This window comes from Trichosurus vulpecula, chromosome 1, assembly GCF_011100635.1.
Source record: "Trichosurus vulpecula isolate mTriVul1 chromosome 1, mTriVul1.pri, whole genome shotgun sequence".
In the NCBI taxonomy this organism is placed as follows: Eukaryota; Metazoa; Chordata; class Mammalia; order Diprotodontia; family Phalangeridae; genus Trichosurus; species Trichosurus vulpecula.
Window position 1 is genome coordinate 11639229 of NC_050573.1, and position 12955 is coordinate 11652183.

Genomic DNA, 12955 nt, shown 5'->3' on the forward strand with positions numbered 1-12955 from the left:
TCTGATCCCATCACCCAGAATGTTCTCTCTCTCTCCTGGCTTTGACATGGGAAGATGGGCTAGGGGAGCCTCCGTCTGAGTCACTGATAAAGGTCAGGCACCCGCTCGGTGAAGGCCTCCCTCCAAGGCAATGCCGACACTCTTTGGCTCTGGTCATCCGACCGGCGCCAAATTCACCTGTGCTATCAGCTGGACGAGGAAAGTGCAGGTCAGAGCTGTCTCATGGCTCGCTCCGCCTGGATCACAGAGCTACAGAGTGTCAGGGCCTGGATTCTTCCTCAGAGAATGCCAAGACCACAGACAGTCTGACTGGCAAAGCCAATAAGGGGGAGTTGACATTACTTAGGAATAGATCAAAATGTCACATCTTCCCCCCAAATACGGCCTTGAGTTTGGACTATATGAAAAGTCTCTATTGAGCAACAAGAGTGACCAAAAAGGGCATGATACGAACAAAAAAAAATCTTTTTTATTTGAAATGAAATTTTTAAAAAGTTTCTTTAAAAAAATGTCATTAGTCTACACTGTTTCCACCAATGTAAATCCTCATCTCTATACACCCTCACAGCCCATTTTCCAAACTGCTGCTGTAAAAAAAAATAATAATAAAGGGACGGCTAGTGGCGCAGTGAGTAGAGCACTGGCCCTGGAGTCAGGAGGACCTGAGATCAAATCTGACTCAGACCCTTGACACACTAGCTGTGTGACCTTGGGCAAGTCACTTAACCCCAATTGCCCTGCCTTCCCTCCTCCAAAAAAAAAATTTTAAAAAAATAATAAAAATCATCTCCTGGTGGCCAACTTGTAAATTTGTGAACAAATCTGTGTCACTCTTGTCTGGTGTTTAACTTTACGTTTGATGAGAAGTGGGGAAGGCAGGAATCACAGAGTGAGAATTCCAGGCTCCAGGCTGGGCTCTGACACTTTGTAGTGTGACCTCAGGCCGCCTGTGGCCTGTCTCTTCCGCCATAACCCTGAAGATCCCCAAGATCCAAGGGGCTCATTTGGGGGCACGGCCTCGATTTTAACCAAAGCAATAACTAGGCCACCTTGCTAACTGACTCCACTAGACTTGGATAAAGCCAGAGAGAGTTTAAGGTGCTCACCATTGCTGCTCACGGCTGTGGGGATTCCTTCCGTGCTCAGAGTGTCCAAGCGGCCGCTGGGTGTCACGGGACTCGTGCTGACTCCCAAACAGGGCCAGTCTAGCAAAGGACTGACAGGGCATTTAATCTTATAAGTCAGAGCTGGGTCTGGGGATGGGCTTGTTGGCACTGGCAAAGTGCAGAGGTGGGGCAGGTCCTCGGATGGACCTTCTGGTGACACTGCCCCGCCAGCTGTGGCGGGATGCACCTGGGGCACAGGCTCACAGTGTAGAGGCAAGTCCTTCAGCGGGTCTAGCAGCCTCTTTTCACCATAGTCGGAGGCATCTTCAGTTAGAGTGTCCTCCTTGAATCGGGCCTGAACCTCCACAGGGGGTGTGAGGAGGCTCTTCCCTGTGACCTCAGGCCACGAGTCTAGTTTTCTGCCCACCTCAACTGGACAGAGACTTTCCCTTTCCTGGCTGGGCTCAATACCACCACCCTGGGGCCGGAGCACCAAGTTGGAGACAGGGTCCAGAAAGCCTTCCACCTTGCAGGCAGGCCCCGAGGGGCTAGTGGGACCTTTAGTCCGAAAGCCAGAGCCCGCTGTGAACAGCGGCTCAGGGAGCTCGGAGCCTGTCTTGTTGAAGAGGGCAAAGATATTATGGAAGAGGCGCTCCTGGGGGCGCCGCCGGAGGAGGGGGTGCTTTGCAGTGGCCAGCTCCTTGCGGGCATCAAGGATCATGTTCTTCCACTTTTTGCGGACCTCTTCGGGTGTTCGCTGCACAAGGGGGTTCAGTGAGTTTACGGCCATCGTGATCTCCTCCCAGGCTTGCTGCCGGTCCGTCGTGTTGCGGTAGCGGCCAGTCTTGGGGATGAGGATGTCCTTCCGCAGGCTGAACTCTTCCAAGATCACAATCTTCTCTTCCTCAGAAAACTTAATTCTCTTTGGCTTGGATGTCGTCATGGCGACCCTGAAAAAGAATCCAGCAATTTTCCCCCAAGCACTTGCTCACCTAGAAGCAGCTGCCAACCCAGGCCACAGAAATATAGAACCCCAACCTCCTGCCCATGGCCATAGTCCTTTCAACAGGCTCTCCTTGAGGAGGCCCCATTTTCCTGAATGCAAGTGTGCCCATGCCCCTCCCCTTCTGGAAATCCAGGGGCTCCCTATTGCCTTTAGGACCCCACAAAGATGCCCCTAACTGGCTCCTGGAGCCCCTAAACTTGGCTCCAATATTACCCAGACTTATCATTAACACCATTCCTCTCCCCAAGCTGCACAGTCCCCGTTTCTCCTAGCTCCTATGTAACCCTACCATCTCCCCCATCCGAGCCTTTGCCCTGGATGGTGCCCATGCCTGCAAGGCGCTCCCTGCCTCACCTGGGCTTCTCAGCATCTTTCAAGGGCCAGGCTCAGGGGTCACCTGAGGGATCACATTCAGGACAGGAAGGCCTGTCTGATCCCCTTCCCCACTCCTCCTAGAACCTGTTTTTGTCCATGCCCCCACCATGGGGGGGAGTCCCCAACGTCCCAATGCCCCTTGGCCTGTTGACCCTTCCTGGGCACGGATGCTTTGGGGTGACCTCAGGGGGTGCACCAGGTGGTGCTGCCCATCCCCCCCATCCTCAGGGTAAGCTCCCAGAGGGCAGGGATGGTTTCCCTTTTGGTGTGGAGGATGGGCAGCTTCTTCCTGCTCTCCAGCTGGGGAAGGGGGTAGGGAGGGCGGGGCAAGAGAGGGCGGGGCACTGAATCCGGGTTCAAATCCAACCTCAAACACCTGCTAGCTGTGGAATCCTGGGCAGGCCTGCTTGTGCCTCGGTCTCCCCATCTGTAAAATGGGGGCCATAACCGCACCTACCTCCCAGGGTGGTCGTGAGGTTCGCATATGACTAGAACGAGGGCGGCTAAGACCAGCAAGGGGTCTCCTACACGCCCTCCCTCGGGGATGCGGCTCCGGGCCTCCGTCCGTGGCCGGCCAGGGCCCCGCCGTGCAGCCCACGCGCGCCCTCCCAACCCACCGGAGGCGAGGGCACCCGCCCGGACCAGCGGCCGCGGCCAGTGCTCCCAGCCGGTGTCCGGGCGGCGCGCGGCGATGACGTCACGGAGACGCCATCGCCGCGCGCCAGCGACCGCTGGAGACCGGGCGGGGCAGGAGTGGTTGCCAGGAAACGAGGAGGCGTGGCGGGCGCCCACGTGAGCCCCGGAATGACGGCGGCTCCACGGGGCCAATCCTCCCGTTCTCGTGGGTACCAGAGGCAGCGGGCCGGGAAGCTTTGGGTCTCTAAGCCACGTCACTCCTTCCCCGCAACGCCGGGGGACTGTCTGGTCATATGAGCATTTATTAAGCACCAACTATGTGCCAGAAACTATGTTATGCCCTAGGAATACAAGGAAAGGCAAAGCACATGCCCTGGCCTCGATGAGCTCCCAGTCTAATGGGGAGACAGCGTGCAAACAAGATCTGTTCAAAATATTATTGGAGAGAACAGGGAAGGCACGAGAATTATGAGGAATCCGGGAAGGAAAGGAAGCCAGGGAGCTCAGTGATCAGAACAGACGGCCAGGAGGCTGGGGGCACTGGAGCAAAGAGTACTTGGTGGGGCATCAGGTGTGAGAGGGAGGTAAAGGGAGGCCATAGGGAGCCACGGAAGTTTGTTGAGTAAGGGGTGACACGGTCAAATCTGTGCTTTAGGAAGATTATTTTGACAGCTGGGGAGAAGATTGGGGACAGAGTTGAGGCAGGGGGACCGACCAGAAGGCTACTGTTATAGAAGTGAATGTTTTTATATGGATAGCTACATACAGATATGTGTGTGTATGTGTGTGTGTGTATACTATATATATACAGAAAATGTTTTAATGGTAGAATTAACAGGACTTGGTAACAGGTTAAAAATGAGGGTGAGAGAGGAGGCAAAGTTGATCCCTAGGTTGTGAGGCTGGGTGACTGCGAAGAGAAATTAAGAAGAGAGAACTTTTGGAGAAAGACAGTGAGTCCAGTTTTGGCCCCATTGAGTTTAACATGTCCACAGGACATCCAGGTCAAGACTGGCAATTAGAGAGGTGAGTCCAGATGTCAGGAGAGGTTAGGCCTGGATAAGCTGACCTGGGAATTTGCAGCTTACAGCTCCTATTGAGTCTATGGGAGATCAGGAATCCAAAGAGTCTACAGGGAGAAGGGAAGAGGGAGTAGGACAGAATCTTGGAGGGCCCCTTGGTTAGGGGTCCTGAGCCGAATGAAGATCTAGCAAAGGAGTCTGACTGAGAGCAGTCAGACAGGTGGAAGGAACAGGTCAAGAAGTAAGGGGCAGAGCAGTTACTTTGTAGGTAATTTGTATTTCCTTATCTGTGTAAAGATTGTATCCTTAGCTTAGCAGGGACAGTTTCCTTTTATCCTGAATCCCCAGCACCTTGTATAGTGTTTGTTCCAGAGGAGGCGCTTATTATGTGGTTGTTGGATCGAATACTATGTGCTAGCAGAGTATAAAAACGGATATGACGGAAACAGCTCTCCAGGCTTCCAGTCTTAGCTGGGCACGTGCTCTCCCCTTTCTGGGCCTGTTTCCTGCTCAGTAAAATAAGAGGGTCTCATTTAAATTCTAAATGTCAGGGCCTCATAAAATTGCTGCTGCGGGTCTGGCCCAGAGGCTCTGCCCCTTCTCAGCTTGTCTCCCTCCTCTCAGTCTTTGTCTCTCCCAGAGCTTGCTTTCTGTTACTGTCACCACTGAGTGTCTGCTGTGTGCCAGGCAGTGTGGTAAGGGGAGGATGGACAAAGAATGACGAAAACAATCCCTTCCCTCATGGATGGAGCGCACAGTCTAATGAGGGAGTCATGTACAAACAAGATACAGCCAGGGTGAACTGGAGAGAATCAACAGAGGGTAGGGCCTGGCATTAAGAGGGACGGGGAATTTCCCCTGAGCCTCCGTTGGGTCAGTCTCGGTCTGTCTCAGTCATTGGAGCTTTCTGTCTTTGCCCAGCACTTGGCACACAGTAGGCGCTTGCTTCATCAAAGCTTGATGACTCTCAGACCGTTTCTCGACCTCCGAGTCCCCGTATCTCTGTCTCCATGAGTGGTCAGGCTGAACCTGGGTCCCTGATCAGGTCCCTGCCCATCTCTCTGAGTCTCGGGCTCCTGGGGGTCCCGGTGTCTCTCCTCGCTCCGCCTTCTCCCTTCCCGCAGGCTGGTCTCCGCGCCGCCCCCTCCTCGCGGGGCAACTGAGCCCTCCGGGCCGCAGGGGGCGCTGTCCGGCCTCTCGTACACATACATTCGCCGGTGGAGGGAAGGCTGGGCTCGGTGGCCCCGGAAGCTGGAGCGGAGACGGGAGAGCACGCTGCAGGCTCGCTCCCAGGGAACCACGGACCCGCCGAAGACCTCCCGACAGCTTGGGGCCGCCCCCACCGCCTCCATGGGCGCTGAGCACCAAGCCCGCGCCTGCCTGGCCAGCTGCGGCCCCGCCACGCCGCCCGCCCTGCGAGAACTGCTGCGCATGCTCCAACGATTTGCCGGGTGAGCCGGCCCCGCCCCCGAGCCACAAGGCCCCGCCCCCGAGCTCGAGGTTCTTTCCTTCTAGAATAGATCCCTCCCCCAAGCACCTTTCGCCCTTCCTTTCAGCCAAGCCCCGCCCCCTCAGCAACAAGGCCCGGTCCCCTGAAAGCAACACCCCTTCTCCTTAGCTAGGCCCCGCCCCCTGGAAGCAGGACTTCTAGGTAGGGCGGGGCCAAGAACCTGGCCACGCCCCCTGGCAAAAGGGATGAGGGGCTCTCTGGTTTCTAGTTATGCCTGGGTTTGGAGTTCGGGTGAGAGTGAAGGAGGGAGGCCCCCAGCTGCTGCGTGTCTCTGTCTCTTTCTGCGAACTTCTGTCTCTGTCATTGCCTCTCCCTGCGTCCCTTTGTCTACATCTTGGATCAATTAACATTTATCAAGCACCCACTGTATGCAAAGTCTTTGTCTGCTCTTCCCTTTGCTGCTGCCTCAGTGTCCCTGCCTCAATCCCCCTGAGTCCCCCTGGTCTTGAACCTCCCAGACTCTGCCTCCCCAAGTTTCTCCATCCCCGCTTTGTCCCTTTGTCCCCACGTCTCTGGAGCCTCTGGGTCTCCCTTTGTCTCTGGGTCTCTGTGTTTCCCTAATTCTTTATATCCCCCCTTGTCTCTCTGTCTCCCAGAGTCTCTCTGTCTCCCTTTGTCTCTGGGTCCCTGTGTCTCCGCGAGTCTCCGCCTCTCCCTCTGTCTCTATCACCTCCTCTCCATCCCCCATCTTCCCTGCCGTCCCCCTCCACTGCCCCCCCCAGTCACCTCTGGGCTGCTTGGGTGCCCATGGGCTCTCTAGCCCTTGTCTAGGGGAGAGAAACCACTCCCTCCCTCTGATAAGAGAGCATGGCCCTCCCCCACCCCCAGCAGGGTCAGGCTCTACCCCAGGGAAGGGGTGCACCTGGAGAGCTCCCCACCTTATCCCCAGATCCCTGAGCTGTGCAGGGAGTGGCCTGGGAGCTCAAGTAGATGTTTGATTTGGGGTTTGGGTGTGCCCGGATGAGTGAAGTGGATGACCAGGCCAGGCCAGTGTTTAGGGAGTGAGTGGGGGAGACTTTGGGGCACTGAGCCTTCAGTTTTAGGTTTGGGGTTTTCAGTTTAGTTTTTGTGCTGGGGGGCGGGGCTGGGACCAAGCCCCCATATGGGGGGGTTCTTGGTCCTGGCTGGTTCAGGTGGGGTTGGGGTCTTCTTCCCAGATGCTTCTTGCCCTACAGTGGGGCGGGGGTGATGCCATCATGCTGACCAGCCCCACAGGGGTGGTGATGCTGTCACACTGACCAATGTGGGGGGCCTATTGCCATCACTGACCAGCCCCTTCTTCTGTCTCTGCAGAGCCTCTGGCCGGCGGTGCCAGGAGCAAAGTCTGGCAGAGGCTGGCAGGCTCTTGCCTGCCCTGAGCCAGGCCTGGGCTGAGCTGGGTGCCCCTGAGGCCCAACCCTTCCTGCGCTGCCTCCTGAGCTGCCAGCTGGAGGCCATGGGCAGCCTGGGGGCCTTCCGCAAGCTGGAGAAGGTGGGTGCAGCCGCACATCCCAGGCTGGGCCCTGACTGTGGGAGGTGGGATCCTAGGCCCTAGGCCCTTCTCCCCTCATCCCCCTGCTCCCAGACAGGACTGCTTCTGATTCTAGGGCTGGCCTTCGAGGCCAGCCAGCTAACCTGGTCATTTTACAAGGGGAGAGGCTGAGTCTCAGAGGGGAAGGGACTGGCGCAAGGACACACGGCCACTCAAGTGGCAGAGCCAGGATTCATACCCAGTCCCCTGGGCCAGGCACTGTGCTGTGCTGGGGAGATGAAGATAAAAGTTGAACTGTGCCTGCCCTCAGGGTACCTACATTTTAGGAGGGAGACCTCTTGGTGTGGTGGGAAGATCTCTGGGTTGGAATGTGTCCTTTGATAGCTGGATAACCATGTGACCCCTCAACCTCTCTGAGCCTCAGTTTCATCACCTGTAAAATGCATTGATAATACCTGTACAACCTTCTTCCTAGAGACTGTAGTAAAGTTTTGTGAGAGAGGGTGTGCCAGGCACTCTGTGAACCCTCCAGTGCTAAAAGAGATTGTGCTAGGTTTAAAGGAAAGAGCCTGGGGAAAATTTGAGTAGGGATGAGAGCCCTTTCATCCTGGGGGGAGGTGCCCTAGGACCCACAGCTAGACAGGAGACAAGGCTCTGAGAGTCAGAAAGGAGGGGGGAACAGCACATGCAAATGCCCTGAGGTGGGAGATGGCACCCTTAGTGCAGAATGGGAGTAAAGAGATAGGGATGGGCAGGTAGATGGCCACCTGATATGAGAGAGTCTTCAATACCAAGCTAATGATGCTTGGGGAGCTCCTGAAGAGGAGCCCTATTGGCCTGGGAGCTTGATCAAGGGCCCCCCAACTCCCCTATTTTTTATGGAATTTTACCCCCATTCTCCCTTTCCTCCTGCAGATTTTGGCTACGTTGACTGCAGGGAGAGAGAGCGTGGCATGTGAGGAAGTGGCCAGGCTGCTGGACAGCTTGACCCAAGGCCAGCAGGTGAGGGGGGCTGGGCAGTGACAGGGCCCGGGTTCTCAGGACACTGGCCCCCTGATAGGAATGACCTGGGCTGCTTGAGGCTTCCTCCTGCCCCGCTTGGGTCTTGGGGCTGGCCATACTGTGGGTGCTCATACCTGCCCTTCCCTTCTAGGCCCTGGCTTTGGGAGATCTTCGCACAGGTCAGTCCCTCACCCCCATCTCCACAGACTCATCTAGCCTTCCCCCCTTATTTACAGAGGCTGTGTTGTCTAAGAGGGGAGTGGCAGGTCAGGGGCTAATCCCCTGGGGCCTCCCTGTCTCCACATCATCCTGGAGATTGGGATCATATCACTGGGGTTGGGGGCCAGAGGATGAGCAAAGTTCCAGGCCTTTGTCCTGGGAACCCAGGGCCATAGCTGCAGCCATCCACCTTCTGCCCCTCTGCCCTGAGAGGCCTGGAAGGGGGGGCCATGTTTGGAGGGGCTCTGCGGGGATGCCCACTCCCTGACCTCGTGGACCCCTCTGCCTAGTGTGTCTATTCCTGGAGGAGAGCAGTCTGGCCAGAGAACACTGGAGACGCACCTTGGATCCCCTGCTGGGCAGTGCTGCCTCCACGCTGGCCTCCGTGTTACAGGACCCTGCCACAGGATCTGCAGAGCGGGCATGCCATGCAGTGAAGGTGGGTGTGCTTCCTCGTTCCCCATCTTCTCCCTGTAGCCCCACACCTGAAAGCTGGGCCTGGGCAGTCATGGTGAAGAGCCCCTAGGCCCCTCGGCCCCTCTGTGGCCCCTCTCCTGCTTATGAGGCTTCTAGCTCCCAGTGGTCTACAGGAAGTGGGGCAGGGGATAGCTGGAGATCACACTGGGTGACAGGCATCATCTCTGCCCACAGCTGGCCCTCCAGCTTTTCCAAGCCATGCCAGAGGAAGTGGGCATCCTGGTCTGGAGTCCAGCAGGCAGTATGGAGCCCCTGGCAAGCATCCTTCAATCTCTGGTGCAAGTGATCATGGGAAAGGTGATGAAACCCAGTCCTGTGGCCCAGGGTTGAGGGAGGTGGGGCCTGCTGACTGCCTTCATGAGAACACTCTCCTGCTTCCACTCTTGTCCCTTCTACAGGTGGCCCACAAGGATGCCCGCCTTCTGGCTGGCACGGCCCTGGGCATGCTGGTGAACACCGCCCCCACACTAGAGGCAGGAGCCAGGGCTGTGTCTGAGCTGCTGGGACTGCTCAGCCCAGGTGAGGCTACGAGAGAAAGAGACAGAGACAGAGAGACAGAGAGAGATTCTCCCTGTGTCCCCAGGCCCAAGTCAGGGCAGTCTTCCCTATATTCAGTATGGCCTCTTGGCTGACACCAAGGGCAGGAAGGGCTTTGGGGGATAGCAGGGCTCTCTACTAAGTACACAATAGTCTCATTGGGGAGGTAGGGATATCCCAAGCAATTAGGCCCTGACTTGAACCTCAGGGAGCTCTGGTCAAGAGAGCTGATCTGTGCTAAGCTGGGCTTGGCCTCAGCCCAAAGGAGCAGGGGTGGTCAGAGGAAGGAAAGGAATCCTGCTCTGAGCAGATTCATTTGTCCTTAGACCCCGGGGATCGGAAGCTTGGGGGGCTCCAAGTGGCTGTGCCCCGCATGAGCCCTGATGGGCTGGAGTACCTGGTGCTGAGCCGAGGCCTTCTGACCTCCTGTAGGAGGGAGATCCTGACCTTCAGGCCTCCAGGTGGGGAGGTAAGTCCCAGGCTGGACTTGCAGGTCTTGGAGGAGGTGGTGGCAGCATGGGTACTGGACTGAGGGATGAGGAGGCTAAGAGGCTGAGTCTCAGACCAGGTCAGCGATTTGCTGAGTGTCTGCCTTTCCTGTGGTAGCCTCTCCCAGAGGACCCTATCCCTCTGTTCTCGGGTCCTGGGCCCACTGTGGCCTGCTTTCTTTATACACACCACCCCCAAACCCCCAGGCCTGCCTGCTGCTTGGACACCTGATGCCCCCCGTTGGCCCAGGCTGGAGCAAGAAGAACATGGACTACCGGGCCTCCCTCCTGCAGGGTGAGGACTCCTGGGGGCAGCTCCCAGCATGTGAGCAGGGCCTGGTGGTGATGGAGGCCTTGGCATAGTGGGAGAATGGCAGGGGTTGGGGTCAGGTAGCAGAGGAGGTAGTTCCAAAGGCCTGGGGAGTAGACAGGCTGCCATCCAGGACCGACCTGTCCTGGGCCTTGGCGGGGAAGGGGATGAGACCACAGGGGGCTCTAATACTGGACCATGGTCCCAGAGGAGCTGGCACTGGAGATGGGAAGCAGAAGGAAGAAGCTGTAAGCCTGGGAATGAGGGGCTCTGGCCAGAGGGCCATGGGCTGGCAGAGGCATGGGGAGCAGGGTGTCACAAGGTTTCAGACAGAGGGTAGAGATCAAATGCCAGGGCTAGGAGGGCTCAGGGCAGCCTGCCTCGAGAGAGGAGCCAAGCGTTTGCTGCCCCTTCCCAGCTTTCTCCCTGTGGCTGCGGCGGGTACATGAAAGTGCCCCAGGCATCTGGACGGGGCGACTCCTGAGCGGGGCCTCCCTGGGGGCCCAGCAGCTGATTCAGTTCATCTGGAGCAACACCAAGAGCCCGGTAGGGAGCCTCCGTCTTGCCACCTTTGGCTGCCCGGGATCAGGGCCGGCCAGGCTGGTTCTGGTCAGACTCCTTGTCTGGAGAAGGCAGCCGGGCAGCAAGGCCTGTCCTTAAACCCTGGGCCACCCAGGAGGCAGCCCAGGGAAGATGGAGCCAGAGACACTGTCCTTGGCACGCTGCTAGGAGGGGCATAGTCTGATACTATGTGTGATGGAAACACCCCTGGCCTGGGACCCCCAAAGCCTCATCTCAGATCTCAGCATTGGGAGCTTATGGAGGCCCCTCCCCATCTGGGCTCAGGTCGTCTGCCTGTAAACTGAGGAGGGGGTGAGGTGATGAGAGCTCTAGAAGGGCTCTAGAAGGAATCCAGTCTCATTGTTTACAGATGGGGCCCAGCTTGGGGAAGGGATCACCAAGGTCACACACAATACAAGCTGTCTCCACCCTGGGAGGGTGGGCACCACGGTACCATGGTTGGGTCCAGGGGGTTAGGGATTGGAGAGCCTGGATGAGGGGCAGGGCAGGGCCCTGTGGGGAGATGAGAGAGTAGGTGGCCATTCTCCTGGCACATGGAGCCTATGCCTTCCCCCACAGCTGGAAGGCCTGTCTGAGGCCACCCTGCGCTCCTTCAGCCTCTTCCTGGAGCTCTATGGGAAGGAATGTGATCACCTCGGGGATGATGCAGAGCGGCCCCTCTATGATGAGCTCCTAGAGAGGGTCCGGGCTCTTCCCTGGCCAACCAAGGCCCGCTACCCAGCCCTCTGTGCCCTGCTGCCCTTCCTGGGCTCTGAAAGGGTGAGTACTCCCTCCTTTGGTTCAGTCAGAAAAGTGGGGAGAAGGGGAAGGTGGGAGAGGAGCCCCAGGGAGAAGCCCCAGAGAGGCTCTCTGCCGGGAGGGAGCCCTCAGCTGCTTAGAGCCTGGTACTAGGAATGGAGAGAGCCCCAGCCTGGATGTGCAACATTTCAGCACCATGGCCAGGGGTGAGCAGGGGCACAGCTGAAGGAAGCTGAAGCCCCCTGTGGCCTTCCTGGGCTCCACAGAGGGGGAAGCGCTGGAGCTTCCCGCTGGTGATAATGGACAGGAGCAAGGTGACTGTGATCCAGGGAGTCTTTGGGCTTCAGGGAGGGTGTGAGGCGGAGCTTTCCCAGCCCAAGGCACTCCCCGGACCACAGCTCCCACATCCTTTGGCCAGCAGAGCCCTGGCTGGAGTGGGCAGAGGCTGCAGTCCCGTTTTCCTGGGGTTATCAGGGTGGGCCTGGGGAGCAGGGCTCTGCGCCCAATGTGGGCTCTGTTCCTTCAGGTCCTGACTGCGCTCCCCGCGCTTCCAAAGCACCTCTTGCTCTGCCTCTCCACCAATCCCCTGAGCCCCCCAGCAGCAGACACATACCGCTGCTTCCTCCGGGCCCAGCGGGGAGAATGGGCCATTGCAGAAGCTGGGGCCAGCGAGGCGGCTCTGGCTGAGCAGTGGGCCCAGCACTGGCTGCCTGCTGTGGCTGAGGCTCTCCAGTCCCCAGTGGCAGCCCTACAGGGCCGGGCGGCCAGCTCGCTGCTCCCTCACACCCTCCAGCTCTTCCCAGCCTCAGCCAGACTCCTGGAGAAGGCGTTTGCAGGCCCAGGGCTGGCCTGCCTGCGGGGGTGGGCAGCCCTGCAGAAGACTCAAAAAGAACTGGGCCAGGGTCACCCAGCAGCCAGCCAGAGCCCAGCTCGCCTTGCCTCGTGCCTGGCATGTGGGGACGAGGCTGTGCGCCTGGCAGGGGCCGGCCTATTGTGTGGGGGGCCTGGCTCTGCCCAGGCCCCTGGCCCGAAGGAGCTGGCTACCTTCCAGGACTTCCTGGGGCAGAACCTCAGTGGCAATTCAGCATCATTCCGGCAGCTGCTGCAGGCAACTGTGAGCAGGCTCCTGGGCCGACTTCGGGACAGTGCCCTGGCTGTGCTCCGTAGCCAAGGGGCAGCAGGGTCAGGCCCACCCCCAGAGTCTCTGCTGCTCACTGGAGGTAAGCCTGGGGGCCCAGCCCCGCTGTACTGCTGAGGACAATGGGACTCCTGAGAAATGCCACTCCCTCTGGCCTTCGTCCTCTCCTGAGTAATGGGGCAGGGGGATAGAGGCTTGGGGAGGTAGGCTTTGGACTGGGAGGGTTTGGGGGACCTGAGGAGGTGGGCTTTGGGATGGAGGGGATTGGGGGGCCTGGCGAGCTAGACTTGGAGAAAGGTAGGCTCTGTGGACCCTAGGGGTTGACTTTGGGGAGGTGG

The 12955-nt window shown here is 58.2% G+C and overlaps 2 protein-coding genes across 2 annotated transcripts in view; one reads left to right on the forward strand and one right to left on the reverse strand.

The window, feature by feature from the left end:
- Positions 1 to 5497, reverse strand: part of LOC118849724 — an 18491-nt gene extending 12994 nt beyond the window's left edge. The window contains exons 1-3 of the mRNA XM_036758717.1: positions 5119 to 5497; positions 2945 to 3383; positions 1107 to 2056 (exon numbers count right to left, since the gene is read on the reverse strand). Of these exons, the coding sequence (XP_036614612.1) occupies positions 1107 to 2056; positions 2945 to 3383; positions 5119 to 5497 (1768 nt within the window). The remainder of the gene's footprint in view (positions 1 to 1106; positions 2057 to 2944; positions 3384 to 5118) is intronic.
- Positions 5436 to 12955, forward strand: part of LOC118840886 (thyroid adenoma-associated protein homolog) — a 25648-nt gene continuing 18128 nt past the window's right edge. Inside the window, exons 1-12 of the mRNA XM_036748255.1 lie at positions 5436 to 5596; positions 6949 to 7126; positions 8042 to 8128; positions 8280 to 8307; positions 8638 to 8786; positions 8999 to 9121; positions 9223 to 9343; positions 9688 to 9830; positions 10057 to 10144; positions 10578 to 10705; positions 11300 to 11500; positions 12006 to 12699. Of these exons, the coding sequence (XP_036604150.1) occupies positions 5496 to 5596; positions 6949 to 7126; positions 8042 to 8128; positions 8280 to 8307; positions 8638 to 8786; positions 8999 to 9121; positions 9223 to 9343; positions 9688 to 9830; positions 10057 to 10144; positions 10578 to 10705; positions 11300 to 11500; positions 12006 to 12699 (2041 nt within the window). The 5' untranslated portion in view covers positions 5436 to 5495. The remainder of the gene's footprint in view (positions 5597 to 6948; positions 7127 to 8041; positions 8129 to 8279; positions 8308 to 8637; positions 8787 to 8998; positions 9122 to 9222; positions 9344 to 9687; positions 9831 to 10056; positions 10145 to 10577; positions 10706 to 11299; positions 11501 to 12005; positions 12700 to 12955) is intronic.